Source organism: Pseudorasbora parva, chromosome 25, assembly GCF_024679245.1.
Source record: "Pseudorasbora parva isolate DD20220531a chromosome 25, ASM2467924v1, whole genome shotgun sequence".
Taxonomy (NCBI): Eukaryota; Metazoa; Chordata; class Actinopteri; order Cypriniformes; family Gobionidae; genus Pseudorasbora; species Pseudorasbora parva.
Genome location: NC_090196.1, coordinates 23974748 through 23992870, shown reverse-complemented (window position 1 = coordinate 23992870; position 18123 = coordinate 23974748). Strand labels below are relative to the sequence as shown.

Sequence of the window (18123 nt, the reverse complement as noted above, 5' to 3'; positions counted from 1 at the left end):
CGGGGTGTCTCTAAAGGTCCTTCCTTTTGGAGAGTTTTTACTTCCGACTGTTGCACTCTGAGCTTCAGTGAAAACAGCTATTGTCAGATACACAATTTGTTATTTAAAATATGCAATATGCTGAAAAATTATAGGTAAATATAATAATGCATTTAAATTATTTTAGATAATATTTTAGTAAATATAAACATTTACATTAAGTTGTTATATGGAATTATACAATAATGTAAAGATATGTAAAGTTCCAATTTATAATAACAATTCTAAACCTTGTAAACAGATTTTTTTCAAACACAAGTGAAAAGTCTTTATCGAATTGAATGCGATTTTTTGTATTATGCTCACAAAGATCAAATACAAAAGAGGAAGAAAAAGAGCACAAAACAGTGTCCTCTTTTAAAGAATGATGATTTTGGCTCCATGCTGCTCGGAGGACAGGAACCGTCTTTCAGCTTATCTGTTTTTAATCAACAGATGTGTCCCCAAGTGGAGCAGCTCCATGACGACCAACTGTCTGTCACAGGCTGATAATAGAAGCACTCAAAGTGCATCAGAAATCAAGTAAAAGTGTATCATTAAAGGGGGTTGCGTGCGTGTGTGTGTGTGTCAGCCTCGTTCTAATCTTTGGGTGGGGGTGGGAGGGTGGAGAGGGTTTGGATGAGAGGGAGATGGTTTGCTCACTACTTGATCATAAAAATACTACAGAAGTCAAAATCTCATTCATTTCATAGAGCAATTTGATTTTTAAAAGATAGCCTATACACTTTTCATACACATACATATATACACACAATTTTGTTTAAAAAGCAAATTTAAAAAAAAGATTTATATTTATTAATTACATTTATAATTAATTATTTTCTTATTATTGTTTATATTTTTGAAGCAAGAAGATACAAAAAGATAGATACATTAGGCAGCTTTCAAAATATGCTAAAATGCACTAATGCTTGTAGCTATGTTCGCTCCACACAAAACCAATGACAAATCATTAAAACACCAAGAGACTTGCAGATGGCGATCGTGCTAGAATTACATAACAGTGCACATATGTAATATGGTTGTGTTGTCCCTTTGGAGAGTGTGTCCCACAATCATTATCGCTTCATGGCTCTGGTATTACCCATATGACCTGCGTTGTGTCACACGAAATTCATTTACCCTGAGTCTAATCGCATGACTTGCCCCAAGCGCAAGCTGTGAATGCTAGGAAATGTGTAATTTCCTTCAGTCCTGCAGAATATGAATGAACCAAGAAGCTAAATGTCATAATATGATGTTAACTGCACGTTTAAATGATAAACTTATTTAACCTAAGGCTCGCGGGAAACGTCACTCGACGTAAAGGGCCAAGCAAAACATGCTAACTAGAAGGCTGTCTCTTGTATATGCAGCTTAATTAGGAGAGCAGTTATCCATTAAGATAGAGGAAAGTACATGCTTTTGTTAAGGACAACACATGTTCGATGTCTCCCAGGAAATCCAAAAGTACTCCTCTCCTTGGAGGATCTCCAAAGGACGTGCTAACCCTGCAGAGAAGATGGGGCACCTCTGAGGAGCTGTCCTGCTTCCCTGGCTTAAAATATCACGTTTTGTCACGCGCACGAATACACAGAGACACAGATGCCTGTATGAATAAAGCCCTATGCACTCAGCTGATTAGTGTTTGCTTGTTGGACAGCACTGCGATGACACCTCCGCTATAATTATGAAATTGCTTTACTTGATTTGCTGTAATCCTGAGGCAAAGGCCCAGCAACTTGCTAACACTGCCACACAATGATTTCACATTATCTGCAAATAAACAGGTAAACACATCCAAAACGGATTTAAAAGAGCATTATTAATATAGAGAGAATAGAGCAAAGACTGTGTGTGTGTGTGTGTGCGTGCATATATATGTTTGTGTATGTATATATATATATATATATATATATATATATATATATATATATATATATATATATATATATATATATATATATATATATATATATATATATATATACACACACTCACCTAAAGGATTATTAGGAACACCTGTTCAATTTCTCATTAATGCAAATATCTAATCAACCATTCACATGGCAGTTGCTTCAATGCATGTAGGGGTGTGGTCCTGGTCAAGACAATCTCCTGAACTCCAAACTGAATGCCAGAATGGGAAAGAAAGGTCATTTAAGCAATTTTGAACGTGGCATGGTTGTTGGTGCCAGACGGGCCAGTCTGAGTATTTCACAATCTGCTCAGTTACTGGGATTTTCAAGCACAACCATCTCTAGGGTTTACAAAGATGCTAGAGGTCAGAGAAGAATGGGCCGACTGATTCAAGCTGATAGAAGAGCAACTTTGACTGAAATAACCACTCGTTACAACCGAGGTATGCAGCAAAGAATTTGTGAAGCCACAACACACACAATCGTAAGGCGGATGAGCTACAGCAGAAGAACCCACCGCATACCACTCATCTCCACTACAAGTAGGAAAAAGAGGCTACAATTTGCACAAGCTCACGAAAATTGGACAGTTGAACACTGAAAAAATGTTGCCTGGTCTGATGAGTCTCGATTTCTGTTGAGACATTCTGATGGTAGAGTCAGAATTTGGCATAAACAGAATGAGAACATGGATCCATCATGCCTTGTTACCACTGTGCAGGCTGGTGGTGGTGGTGTAATGGTGTGGGGGATGTTTTCTTGGAACACTTTAGGCCCCTTAGTGCCAATTGGGCATCGTTTAAATGGATGTGCATTTCACAAATCTCCATCAACTGCAAGATGCTATCCCATCAATATGGGCCAACATTTCTAAAGAATGCTTTCAGCACCTTGTTGAATCTAAGACTATGGCCAAAACTGGTACTATCCCCTCTTCTCCTCCCCCCTAACTCGAGGTTGCCAGATAGGCAGCAGGATCCAGCAGGAACGTTTGTAGCTGCAGCTGTGGTAACTAGAGCAGATCTGGCAACCCAGACATAGAAACACTACTGACTTTGTGATTGGTTGATAGGTGGAGGGCGGAGCTTGAGGCCAAAACACAACATGTCAACATCAACATCAGTTGAGGGATGCAACAACAACTTTAAATGACAATATCCTGGCCTGACTACTGTTGTCAGTGATAGAAGTATTTGAAATTAACATGATTTCTTAATGTCTAGTGACATATCAGGGCCATTTTATGATTAATTGAAATACATTTGGTGGAAGCGATTCATAGTTTGACCACCCTAATTATTTATGTTATGTTATGTTATGTTATGTTATGTTATGTTATGTTATGTTATGTTATGTTATGTTATGTTATATTATATTATATTATATTATATTATATTATATTATATTATATTATATGTCAGCATCCATCTATGGCTATTTTCATGGTGAGAAAATGAAAAAAAAGTTTTGGAAAAAAATAAACAAATTAATAAATATATTTAAAATATACAAGATAGACAAAATTGATAAATAATTTAGAGACAGATAAATTATATTTGAAATAGTTTAAAAGCACATTTTTCCTACTTACTAAATACATCCTTTAGATAACAAACAAAAACTCTTTGTCCAATGGCATTAAAACCAAGTGTTCAGATCAAGTACTATTCAATCATGGAAAGGCCAAATATAAATGCCCTTTTGCATTCAATCATCTGCATAATTCGCGTGAAATGTATTGTGCATTCCTAGAGGGATCGCAATCCGCTCAATCAATGAAGTGTCCAAGTTTAAAGGGCTACACTGACGTACAACTTTGAAACCAGCAGACAACCTCAAAAAGCCAAAACGCTGATGAGTAACAATAATTAGCTCATTATAAAAGGCTTTCCTCCCATTTTGACACCCAGTGAACATACTTGCACTACGTGCCACCAGAAGGTCAAATATACTGCAGAGTGGCTTAATGTGCTTTTACGACCTGCAAAAAGAACATTCAATGTCTCGCAACAAACACATCACGGTGCATCCTCGGTTGCTTATGGTGTTCGATATCAGTGCTCACCACAGCTAAAATCAATAGAGGCTTGAGAGCATGAAGAAAGAAAGAAAAAACACATTTAACTTACAGCTCAAAAAGTTGGAGATTCTGAAAGAGTTGCCATGAGAGAGTTGTCAGAGGGTTCCCGGACAAGTTTCTGCAGGGGAGAGAAAACAGAGAGAGAGAATTTAATGATTTAACACGGACTATTTGCAATAATGTGATAAAGGAAACATAGGGGAGACAAACAATGGCAGTGCGGCGACCAGCCCAAAGTTAAGAGAATAAGTGCAACAGTACAGTACCTTGCAGCCAGGCAATTCAATAAACAGAGACTTGGTCATTTTCAAGACAACAAATTAAATCGAGGAAGAGGAGGCCTGGAGCCTTAAAAGCCACTAAACTCAATACAATGCTAAATGACTGAAGCAGATAAGGTTTTCAGAACTGAGCTTTCAGATGTGGGAGGCCAAGATGGAGGCATTATTCAAAAACAGAGGCGAGGGTCTCCGAGACCCCGTTTACACATGGTATTAAGATGCGATTTGGTTGATTGGATCACAAGTGGACGATGCTAAATACAGGTGTAAAGGGACCTAAAACATTTTAAGCTTGGCTACTTTTGGCCACTTCCAGAGATAGAAAATGCATTCGACCGCATTGCTTACATAGTGTAAACGCTATGTGGTCGAATGCGTTCGAACAGCACAAAATATCGTCTACTCCGGCTACTGACCTAATGCGTCAACATTAGACCAGAAGAAAAAAAGGTTTAAAGTCACCATGAAATCAACTTCATTTTTTGCTTTTAGAATGAATGTTAGCCATACTGTTTTCTATAAGCTAGTTTGCTCCAAAACAATCACCAAGTTCGAATTTAGAAGACATAAGCATTCAAAACTTACAGTCTCACTTCCACAAAAATGGATCAACTATTTGAGTGACATCGCCCTGCACTTCATCTTCTTCTCAGATTTTCTGTCCAATGAAAACCAGCTAAAATTGGTCACTTGTTTACACATTTACTATTTTCTACTTGGTGAATAGCACTATGTAGGGAATAATGAATCAATTTAGACAGTGTAATATATGCTCTCCATTTCACTGTAAAAAAATTTTTTGTTGGTTTAACTTAAAAAAGTAAGTAACCTGGTTTGAGTTGATACAATGAAGGAAATTTGTTTAATAAATAGAAACTCAAAATATTTTTGTCTCTGAACCACATAAAAAAAATGATAAATCATGAAAATAGCACAATTTGGCATGTTTCACTGCATCATCAGAAATAAAACAAACAAAATCACCCAATGTGCTTACAAAATATTTGTATAATATTTTAATAAAGGTTGTCAAATCTCAAAAATTTTTAATTTCAATTAACTCAAAATTTCAGGCAACCAGGTAACTTTTTTGCTAAATAATTTTTTACAGTGTGGGAGGAATGAAGTCTGAATTTACGTTACTGTCACACGAACCGCCGTAGCCGCACACAGTCTGCTCTGATCTAGAGACACGACACAGCAAGGGTTGATGCAAACCACAAAACATATCAGACCCATTTGAATTCTACACAAAATGCTATACTTTAAAATGATAAATGAGGATATTAGGAGGATAAATTATTAGAGATTAGGAGGAAACTGTTCTTGGCTCTGTTCGAGCTGTGATATAACCAAATGCTATTGGCTATTTTTTTTAAAAGGGGAGGGGTTGAATGTTATGTCCTGCCCTCTCTTTCTGTTTCAGTGGAAATTCAACTTTCGCCGCACGTTTGATTGACAGGCGATCTGACCAATCACATCGCCAAATCTGTCTGTTTTGTCTGACAAAGCAGTCCGGAGAGTTTTGTAGTTTCATCGTCGTGGACACCAACTTGAAAAATGTGAGTACTGACGTCTATCCGCGGTTGAATCGAGCAGCACCTGTTCACTTGTATATATTGGGAGAACACTTCAAACTAAAATAACAAAAATGTTAGCTCTTAAGACAGTTAACAGTTTAGCTCTTAGATCTTTCCTTTTGCATACTACATGCACAACTACACAAAGCCTTGTGGGATGGCAGCAAGCAATGCCCCTCCTGGGGCTGAAACAAAAACCCTGGAGCCTCACTAACAGGCCTTCATTATCAATATTTATTGAATACTTCAGATCACTTAATACCCCCAACACTGGCCCGCTCAGATCCTATCAGGAGCAGTTGACAGATAATCAATGCACCCAGATGCATCCTTTCGCCCCAGTGCTGCCCAGGGGAGCGGAGCGTGCTGGCTGCCTGTCCCTGACCCGTCCCTTCACCTGCATTTTCTTTCAGCATCTACTGACAGCAAAACAAAAGATCATTACAGTTAACTCCAATGGAAGTCGAGCCCTATCACCCTAAATGCAGATCTATGACACACACACATTCAAAGATTTGGTTTCAGTGATTTTATTTAGTAATTTACGTATTTATTTATTTTTAAAAAGTGGCAGTGAAGAATTTTACATTACTATAATAAAATATAACTTCCATTGTTACAGTTGTTGAACCGTAATGATCTTTGTTTTGCTGACAAAACAAATGATTATATATATATATATATATATATATATATATATATATATATATATATATATATATATATATATATATATATATATATATATATATATATATATATATATATATATATATATATATATATATATATAATTACATTTACAAACTTAATTTAAACTCTAATGTCACAATATTATTTTAATTTCACTGAGGTTTCTTCCAAAATAATAATAATAATAAAAAATCTTGCCAACCACAAACGTTTTAATAGTGTTTGTGAGTGTGTGTGTGTGTGTGTGTGTGTGTGTGTGTGTGTGTGTGTGTGTGTGTGTGTGTGTGTGTGTGTGTGTGTGTGTGAGATACTGTTTAATGCAATACAAGTCAAATTACAAAGTAAGTGTTTGTAAATACTGTTTGTAAATACATAAATGAGATTAAAATGTTAATGCGACAATATTCAAATGTGGACGTTCATATGTTTATGAGCATTTATTAAATCACATGGTTATGATGTCAGAGTTATGAGCAGAAGAAAAAAACAGGTTTAACAAAAATGCCTTTTAAATGTGATTAGACTGTATATTAGCAGCTTCTATTAGATTTGGCCTGAAATCTAAAAGAATATTTTAGCCAGGAATATAGATATTATACATTGAATAGTCCCCCCCCCCCCCCCCCCGTAGGTAACGTGTATTAGCCTAATGGTTCTTAAAATATGTCAACTTTGTTTAGCAAACTCAGCATGCTTATTTTTTTTGCAGCTAATAAAAAAAAAAAATGTCATAACGGGGGGGAAAACTGAGCTTAAAGGGCCCTTTTGGCATATCATGGAAAAAAGTTGTAAGTGCCGCTGAAAACAAGGTGTGCTTCCTGGAGAGCTCTAGAAAGGAACCAAGTGAAACGAAAACAACCACTTGTTGGATATTTTCCAAGACAAAGTCGCTTCAACATGCTAATGTGCCTAATCTGAATCTGCTTAGCCGGTCCCTAGTGTGGCGCATAAGGAATCTCCAGCAGCAATAAATAAATAAATAAAATAATCTGCTTGCTGCCCTGACTTGTTGCCATAGCAACTTCAGCCTGTGAATCCTCACACTTTCTTTTCTTTCCATTTCCTGTGTCGAAGGATGGGAGGCAGGGAACCAGCTAACCAGCCACGGAGAGCGTCCTGACACCCGACCTAGACACGAGAAGGTGGCGGCTGGGAAAAAGACTGACAAAAATGTATCAATTGACAAACAAAATAACCTTCGGTTCCTCAAATGAAAGTTTCTTGGTAATGCACCCACTCCTGCGCCGCTTGCCCTCGGCATTCTAATCACCTCATTAAATTGATAATGAGATTATTAAGGTGGCCTCCACGGGGACACACAATGGCTCCGTATTTTGGAGAGGACATTATTATTCTCGGCACACAGAGGAGTTCATCTGGACAGTGGGCGTTAAAAGGAAAGGGGTCTGGGGGATCAGGACAACTAAATAAACCGGAGCGCCGTCCATCAAGGCTCGATTCCTGCTAGACCCACATACAATCATAAATCTTCAATGGAAAAACTTCAACAGCTAGGAGAACTGGATTATACTGTATTTCCTCAAATAAAAAGCCTGTAGTCGATTAAACGCCGGGCCTCTGTGAATTAAATTGAGAATATAACTGATGCATTTATGCAGAGGTGGGTAGTAACGAATTACATTTACTTCGTTACATTTACTTGAGTACATTTTTTGGGTAACTTGTACTTTTAGAGTATATTTAAAAATGGGTACTTTTACTTTTACTCAAGTACATTTCTTGTGAAAAAACTGTACTTTTACTTAGTTACATTCGGTGGCGTTCCTCCGCTACTGTCAATGGTGATAATTAATTATATATTTTAAAATAAGTTATGACTTGTTCGCAAGTCTCGCGAAACGTTGGAGAGGCTGCTTCGCGAGAGGTGGATACGCATCACCCGCATAAAATTAGCGCGCGTTTAGTCAGAAGATGATGGCCGAAGCAGAGGGAGATGTGTGTGAGCTACGGCAGATCATCCATACGTGGCCTCATGTTCAGCCTGTTTTCAGTCCAAGATGTCAAAAAGAACAGTTTCATAATTTAATGCATGCTGTACGTGTGCACCAATATGAACTGACATCTCAGCATACAATAATTCCAGCTCCAACCTGAGAAAACAGCGGTAAGTGTAACAATGATGCCTATATTTGAACACTGTTAATGGTAATTTGGTAACTATGGACACTTTTCCTTTATTGTAATACTATTTCACACACTGTCCGAGTGTTTTCCTCATATGCGCTCTTGTGCAAGCATTGACAAATCGTTTGAATCCTCCGAACACACGTCCACAAACAAACGTTCACATCTGTACATTTACATATCTTTTTTTTCTCATAAAACGAGCAACCTCATTGGCAAAATGTACCTGTGACAATGTTTTTGCAAACCACAAAATACGTACCAATACACACTGCAGGAATTCCAACAGAAATGAACACTATAGGCAGAAAAACTGCATTTTTTGTTAGTCTATGGTTTGTAAAACATTTTGAATTTTGCGTCACAGCTCCATGTTCTGCTTTTCTAATTCACCAGACTTGCTCGATAGCTCAGCTGATACAGATTTGTATTTGCAATGCGAAAAGCTTGAGAACGAACCCCATGAAGAACGAGTCATGATAAGAGCTCAAAGACGAGATCTAAACACAATCTAAAAATACATGGACACAATTTTATTTTTGTCACATTTGCTTTTGTTAACACTTTCGGGTAGGTTTAGTGTGGGTGTAGGCTACGTTAAAAACACAACGTAACAAAACATGTCAGATTCACGCAAATCTGTTCTGGAAAAAAATAAGCTTTTAGCGCCACCCAGTGGACATTTCACTTTGAAACTGTCGCAATATGTACGTATTGGTACATATTTTGTGGTTTGCAAAAACGTTGCCACAGGTACTGATGAGATCAGGCTAAAAACGAAACAAATTGAATAGCCTAATGTGACATCTTGCATTTATACACATATCCGGACAGACAACAGTCTGCAGTGTATACATACGTTTAAAAATGGGACTGTATTTTTAAGAATGCATATACTTATAAAAATATAAGAACAAAGTATGTTTTAAAAAGAGCTGTGGTTAGCCCAGCACACCATTAATTTACACTGTTTAACCATTAAACACACACACACACACACACACACACATATATATATATATATATATATTTGGAGGTGTGTGAAAGCTCTCTAAGTAGTCTGAAATTCAGGGTTTTTGGATCTTATCAATCAGATCGAAAGTAACTAGTAACTAAGTACTTGAGTAGTTTTTTCATCTAATACTTTTTTACTCTTACTCAAGTAACTATTACGATTGTTACTTTTACTTTTACTTGAGTAAATATTTCCGTAAGTACTTGTACTTTTACTTGAGTAAAGATTTTGGCTACTCTACCCACCTCTGCATTTATGCCATTTTAAATAGACTAGTGTAGTCTATGAGAGATGCGACGTCTGTGAAAATCAGGAAGGCTGTACACAAATATCGATCTTCACCTCTCATCTTTTTTAATGCGTCTTACTCTGCATTTAACTTAAAATATTTTATTTTGTACAAGAAAACTGAATAGGCTTCAAAATATAACTATGTTGATGAAATATTGTAAAGTGGTCATATGAACCAGGCTACACCAAACACGTTTAAAAAACAATACGCAAAATCAAAATTGAATATCTCCGAGAAAAGTGTGTGCAACCTATTGAAAGTGCGGATGAGTAATTAGCTTGGTCAGAAAAAGAATGAAATTATTATATAGTTAAATTAAAAAAAAACATGTAAAGTGACAGAGTGCTTTATCTCTTCATAAGTGGAAGGAAAAAAAAAATACTCACGTGCGATGAAAGCACGGAGTCATTAGTGGGTTAGAAAAATTACTGGGTTAGAAAAATAACTAAATTATAGTTTTTTAAAGGTCCCGTTCTTCATAATTCCATCTTTCAAACTTTAGTTAGTGTGTAATGTTGCTGTTAGAGCATAAATAATACCTGTAAAACTATAAAGCTCAAAGTTCAATGCCAAGCGAGATATTTTATTTAACAGAAGTTCCCTTTCAAAGCCTACAGCGAACGGCCGGTTTGGATCAATCAGAACTCGTTACGTATTTCTGAAGGAGGGACTTCATAGAACAAGGAAATCATCAGGCCGTTTTTAGGACAGAGGAAACAGCGCTGTACAGATAAGTCAATTGTGTGAAAAATACTGTGTTTTTTTACACGCGAAACATGAACTCATGTTATATTGCACACTGTAAACATAATCAAAGCTTCGAAAACACGCGAAGAACGGGACCTTTAAGTAGAAAATAATATTTATGAAAAGAAATATATTAAAATAAAAAGTGCTTAAAAGTGCACAACTCTTCTTAAGTGGAAGGAAGCTTTTTTCCCTAGTGCAACAATACGGACTCATTAATTGGGTTAGAAAAATAACTAAATTATAGTTTTTGTAAGTAGAAAATAATATGTTTGTAAAGAAATACATTAAATTAAAAAGTGTTTAAAAGTACACAACTCTTCTTAATGCAAGGAAGCTTTACCCCTCACGTGCAACCTTTTTAGAAAACACTGCAGTAATTAGTTGGGTCAGTAAAAAACAAAATTATAGTTTAAGTATAAAAATATTTATGTAAAAAGATTCTCAAGTGGAAGGAAGCTTTTTTTCCCTCATGCGCAAAAGGCTATAAAAAGCGCAGATGCGTCATTTTTGGGTTAGAAAAATAAATTAGACAATATGTAAAGAGAAATATCCAAATAAAAAGTGCTTAAAAGTATGCAACTCTTAAGTGGAAGGAAGTTTTTTTGTTTTTTTTCATGCAACCAATATCCTGTATAAAGACGATTCTGGTTAGTAGGCTAAAATAACCTCACGTGCAACCTATATAAAAATTAAGTGCGGAATAAATATTTGACATTTTTAAAACAGTCTCAATGGTGGTTAACGATTAGGCTACAGTAATTCTGACCGAAATTGCTTCGTTGCCTTTCTGGCTGATGTTGTCGTAAATGGTTATATGTTTGCATGTTTCGTAAAAAAAATCAATGACTGGATCCACTAGAACGCTATCGCTTTTATCCGCTATTAATTTAAAGCGGTTTATTTAAAGCAATTATTTTCCAAACAGATAGAATTATAAATACAGGCCTGCCCCTAATAAAAGCCTGCTTCAAATAAAAGCCAGTACCCTTCAGCAGTCCAGGTAAATAAAGGCCCGGTCTTTATTTGAGGAATTACGGCATTCCATTAAGCAGTTAGTCAGGTTGATGGACACATTTGACTTTTTCTCGAAAAATCATTACAGGCACAAATGTTACGATTTTGGCACGTTTCACTAAATCGGCATTGTAAATATGCCAAAAATCTCTAGAAATGTGAATAAAAGCATGGAAGAAAGACAAACAAAAAAAATCGGTCAATTTCAGTTTTCACACAAGTTGTATTATCAACAATCCACCCATAGACACACACCCCTGTGCATAGACACACCCCTGAGGGAGAAAAAAAAAAAATCCTAATGTTCAGTTGTTGGATTTACCAACAAGTCTCCATAGACTCCTCAACGCCATTGAGGACACCGTGGCTAAATTGAATTTTTTAAAGGAAAATAAAGATTGTCTATAAAATGTATATATATTTGCACAAATAATTTGATGCATTACTGCAACAACAATGAGGGTCAGTCCAGCGCTGGATTTGTAAAAAATGTTGTTTCTGAAGGATGGATCAGTACCAACGCTTCATGCTCTAACTTCATACCCAGAACAAGTAAGGATGCGCTTCATATTTTGTGAATTTTTACAAATTTCCTTTTCTGATAACGTTGTATAGCTAATATGGCTAAAATTGCCATAGCATCTGACTGTATTCACAGAGGCTACAGCTATGTCATTAGTTTTATCCCGAAAATGCTCACCGTCTGTGTAATTCATAAATGGACATTTATTATGCATTGTATCGTCCGGTGATGGTCTTTTTTACATTCCCACATGAGCACCTTTTCCATAAAGTTTAAATGTATTTTTTTCTTTTATGAGCATTTTTGCCATACACATAACGTTGAATACTGATATTTGAAATGATTTAAAACCGCCAGTAGGCGGCAGCACTCCACAATTGGTTATGTCATTTTGGCTGAGTGAGATTCACCTGTTTTGTTTTTGACGGAGTATTCGAAACTCATGTAACGGATCCGCCCTCTTTTGGAATGGGGCAGGGAGCAGCAGCTCATTTGCATTTAAAGGGACACACACAAAAACTGCGCTTTTCTTCTCACACCCAAATAGGGACATATTTGACAAGCTATAATAACTGATCTAGGGGTTATTTTGAGCTGAAACTTCAGACACATTGTGGGGACACCAAAAAAAGAAAAGGGGCATAATATGTCCCCTTCAAAATAAATAAATAAATATCATTACTACACAAACTCAAAATAACAGAAACAGTACTTTAAACAGTACAGTATTTCAGGGTTGATAACATAAAATTATCAAATTGAAAAAATAAAATAAAATAAATAAACAGACTAGCAAAAATATTCCAGACTAAAAATACTGTGTAATATTTACTATATAAGTTATTCTGAAGGTTACTTACTTTAAATCTTTCACAGACAAAAAAAAAAAAAAATGATGGAAAATTCCACTTATTAGCAGAAACCCCCTGTGTTCATGTTTTTATTCTCATAAATTGTAATTCAATGAGAATACAAAGGATTTCCAACGAATGGAAAATAATCACACACGCCGTTAGTTTGAAAATAGACCACAATAAACAAGGATGTGTTTGAACCGTCTTACTCCCTTGAGGGAGTTTAGCTCCCAAATAAACCTTTTCAGATTGTCGCAGACTATCAATTACGTTAATGACTATCGGAGAAGTACGAGGCATGTGCGAGTGGTGAATGAGAACAGGAGTGCCTTTAAACACCGTTTCCTGTTACCGTAACCGTAACCGTATAATGGCTGTACGCATATATGTTTACATGTCCGTTAGCACGCCTACATGTGCTTGATGCGCGTGTAAATGCAGAGGGAGTCTCAATGTGTGCCCTTGCATACGAATGATGTCATTACCGTGTCATCCATTCAGAGTCAGGCGCTTGTGGGACGTGGGAAGGAGGGTTAAGGGCCTTATTGAGACAGATCATTCACCCGCATTAGCATAGAGAAAGAGGAATTATTGAGTCCCTCTGAAAGCTTCATTAGCTCCTAACCAGACATTGCTCTCTCCAAGCACATGCTCCCGCGCGCTCTTTTCAGCTGTTCTCAGGTGTGTGACGGGCAGCCTCGGAGCTGGTGATGACGATAAAAACGTCAACAGAAGCACAGACAGCTTCAAAATGAAGGCCTTCCCATGAAGCACCGCAAACGCATGAAAGCGGAATTGGGCCTTCACCCGTCTGAGGCGTAGCAAAGCTGCCCAAACCGCCGTACGCGAGCAGGAAGTGTCCTTTTCAAAGGTCATACTTCGTTACAGTCAGAAGAAATGTCAGCTAAAATTGGATTTGGAGAAGAGGCAATAAAGAAATAAATAATCAAATCACACATCAAACGTGACGTGCAACCTAAATACAAAGGTTGAGATCGTTATTAAAGATAGAAATAGACAATATTTATGAGAGTACTTTCGGAAAGTCAACTTAACAGGTGATATTTACAGTGATAGCAGCAAATGAATTCCTATGTTAAATGGACATTGTTTATAACCGGTCTAAAGCAAACTACTCAAAAATAGCTAATAGCTAGTAGTAGTAGTATTAGTAGTAGTAGTAGTAGTAGTAGTAGTAAATAATGTATTATTAAGGCAAGCAACTAAAAAAAGCTAAAATGCTAATCTTCCAACTACTGCACAAGAAACAAACATGGAGTTTCTCAATCAGCTCCCTAGTTGAGTAGTCAGGTCACTGATCAGGGAGTCAGCCCATTGACTGATGTTCTGACTACTGAACTAGGGAGCTGATTGAGATGCATGCTAAGCTAAGCTGAAGGCTAGCCTTTACAGGAGCTAGGCTAAAGAAGCTTGCTACATTTAAAATACATACAAATAGTCAGATATCATAATACAAAAAATTATAGTAAACAAACATGCATGATGAAATCTTGTCAGCTAAAAAAAAAATCAGAGTTAACTTCTAAGTACTAAGTACTAAGTTTAGCAAGACAACTTCTAAGTCTAGCAAAACCTACTTCAAAACCTACAAAATGTGTTGGTATATACAATAAAATTACAATAAGCAACTAAAATTAAACATTGATATAAACATATAAAATGTATTGGTACCTTAATTAGGAAAAAACTTTTAAATCATACAAAATTATATTTTTTGAAAGTGTAAAAACGCAGAAAGTTTTTTTTCCTCCTGATGCCTAGTTTAGGGTAGAGGGATAGAATATACAAATTGTACAGTATAAAAATCATTATGTTCATGGAAATTCCCCATAAAACATGTAAACCCAACGTGCACGCGCGTCTCAATCTGACTCTGAGTAATTAATTCACAAATGAGACTGCAAATTACTAGCTGCTTGCAAATTACCTAAAAGTAGGTAACAGAAAATACCAGCGACATATCATTCTTAAATGCTGTCAGAGAAATGCTGTAGTAAGTGTAAAGCTACTCTAAGCCACTCAAACTGTCAAGCCTTCAACACTTTTACCCAAGTTAATCTTTGATCAAATAACACTAGCCCAGGTTAAGCTAAATGTGTATTACTTAACAATTAGCTATGCTACAACTTCACTTCTTTTAGTGATGCTCCTGCTTAAAGGGTTAGTTCACACAAAATGAAAATTCTGTCATTAATTTCTCTCCTCATGCCATTCCAGACCCGTTAGACCTCCGTTCATCTTCGGAACACAAATGAAGGGTGCAAATCTGATGGCTCAGAAAGGCCTCCAATGGCTATAATGTAATTTCCTCTCTCAAGACCCATAAAAGGCACTAAAGACGTTGTTACAAAGCCCATTGCACTACAGTGGCTCTATAATAACTTTATGAAGGGACGAGAATATTTGTACGTATAAATAAATAACGACTTATATACCGTATTTTCCGGACTATAAGTCACACTTTTTTTCATAGTTTGGCTGGTCCTGCGACTTATAGTCAGGTGCGACTTATATATCAAATTTAATTCATACTGACTGACAAGAATAAACATATAGCCGCGAGAATGCGCTCTATGCTGCTCCTGTAGCCTAATATTTACTTATACACAACAACTTAGAAAGACTGAACACAAACAAAATGCTCCCATAAAGAAAATCTTATTCTGCAAAATACAAACAGCATGTAGTAAAACATGCAGCGGAGAACGATTCTCACAGCGTTCGTCTCGCGCGGCAGAGCCTCTCCCAGCAGAGAGTTCAAGCCTCTGTGGACTCGTTCCTTCAGCTCTGGCCATCTTGCTTACAGTCCGCAAGTAGATTTCTTTTTCTTCTTCATCACAATTAAAGTAACCTCTGCTTTTCGCCAGTCCCTTACAAGTTTCTTACTCACTTCAAACTTTCTTTCTTCTGCTCGGGTTATGCAGTGAAGCGGGCACGAGCGAGTGCACGCGAGCAGGTGGTCGCATGCGCGCGCGGGTGCTCGCGTGCTCGCATGCGCGCGGCTCCAGCTCTGCCCTAATGCGACTTATAGTCCAGTGCGACTTATATATGTTTTTTTCCGCGTCATGACGCATTTTTTGACTGATGCGACTTATACTCCGGAGCGACTTATAGTCCGGAAAATACGGTAGTAATGGCCGATTTCAAAATGCTTCGGATTGCGTGTCAAACCGCCAAAGTGCTGAGTTTGGCGATCCGAACCACTGCTTCGATACACTGATTCATTAGCTTTACGAATCTGTTTTTTTTTAGGGGGGTTTTTTGCGGACAAAAACTACTTTCGTCTCTTCATAAAATTATAGAGCCACTGTAGTGAGATGGGCTTTGTAACGACGTCTTTAGTGCCTTTATGGGTCTTGAGAGAGGAAATGACATTGGTGTCAATGAAGGCCTTTCTGAGCCATCGGATTTCAACAAAAATATCTTTATTTGTGTTCTGAAGATGAACAAAGGTCTTACGGGTGTCAAACGACATTAGGGTGAGTAATTAATTACAGATTTTTCATTTTTTGGGTGAACTAACCCTTTAATTCCGTCTCTGACATATATTTACTTGCTGGTTAATTTCCTATTTCTTAAAAATCATGTGACCAAATGGAGAAAATAAGGAAATACAAGAATATATGTCCCACTGCACAAAACTCGGTAATTAAATTCCAAATCTCTGATTAACACCTCAATTAAATGAGAGCATCTTTGTGAAGCTGGAAAAGGGAGCAGACACAATGGAGAGCCGCAAAAAGCCACATTATTTTACCTCGTTTTCCATACGCATATCGCTGCGGCACAGCTGTGTCTAATTAGCCTCCATATTCACGACAACCGTGTTGTCCGTGAACGGCCATGCTGTGGTTTTGGCATATACACACGTGGAGACGTACGAGCCTCACAATAAAGTGACAGAGAGCTTTGCTCTCAATGCCCGAAAGCATTTGGTGAGCTGCTCTGGGATGGCAGCGCCTCATCAATAATACACGCCGAAGGAGTTACGGGGAAGGCAAGGGCTAAACGGCCATAAAACGGCAATTAGATACATAGCCTGCAGTCCCGGGTAAGGTAACTATGCATGAAGGGGTGACCGAGGGCCAGGGGCAGGCCCCGAGCTTCCCTCAGCCAGCCAGCGGACCATGGGAAAGGCTATTCTACCTGTAAACAACAGACAACAGGTGTCACTCCCTCAGGAGGAGAGTGTTATCTGCGGGACACCGCGTATGCTAGACAGACACCAGAGCGGACTGGCAGCGCTGATGGGAAAACATCTTTTATATCAGACACCTGCGAGACAGTAATTGCCGCTGTGGAGTTCTTGGGAGAGCATGATGCCTTTTGCGACCTCAAATAAACCTTGAAGATCATAAAAGGCAGATGTTCTAGCTCTACTATGTCTTTCACGTATTTTGTGCAGTCATAGGTCTAGTTTTAAAGGATAAGCAGCGTTTGGCTTCATATACAAGTTGCTTGGGGATGAGCCACAGACGTGCACAATCAAAGCCCACGCCAAAGAGTCCCATCAAAAATAAATACATTCATATGAATATTTCACCGGTTTCTCTGTGACTATTAGACCAATGCACATTCATCAAATCCGTCTTCAAGGTCAGAGTTTCTTCTCCAAGGCAAGGCTGGCCTTCCTTCCCACACATGGATATTCGAATCCCCTCTGTCAGCAATGTATCGCTCCGTTTGCTTTGTTCAGACTCGTTTCTACGGCATCCTCCACGCTTGTCTGCTTTCTACAGCTGTCAGTTATTCATGGCTTTTTGCACTGCCCCAGATACTATAAGCCTGCTTTAAATGCTAATTCACCCAGCCTTAAACCTTGGCAATAAAAAAATAATTAAAAGATAAATAAATAAACAGCCTACATACAGTTAAATGGGGATACATGCATAGCGAAAAACTCTTTTACCCTTTAGGGGATTTAGTGTTTTGAAATAA

The 18123-nt window shown here is 37.5% G+C and overlaps 1 protein-coding gene across 3 annotated transcripts in view; it reads right to left on the bottom strand.

The window, feature by feature from the left end:
• The window catches only part of ntrk3a (neurotrophic tyrosine kinase, receptor, type 3a), a 338706-nt gene that overhangs the window by 164412 nt on the left and 156171 nt on the right, over positions 1-18123 (bottom strand). For all 3 annotated transcript variants that reach the window (XM_067435678.1, XM_067435676.1, XM_067435677.1), the window contains exon 4: positions 4067-4135. In XM_067435678.1, coding sequence (XP_067291779.1) covers positions 4067-4135 — 69 coding nt within the window. The remainder of the gene's footprint in view (positions 1-4066; positions 4136-18123) is intronic.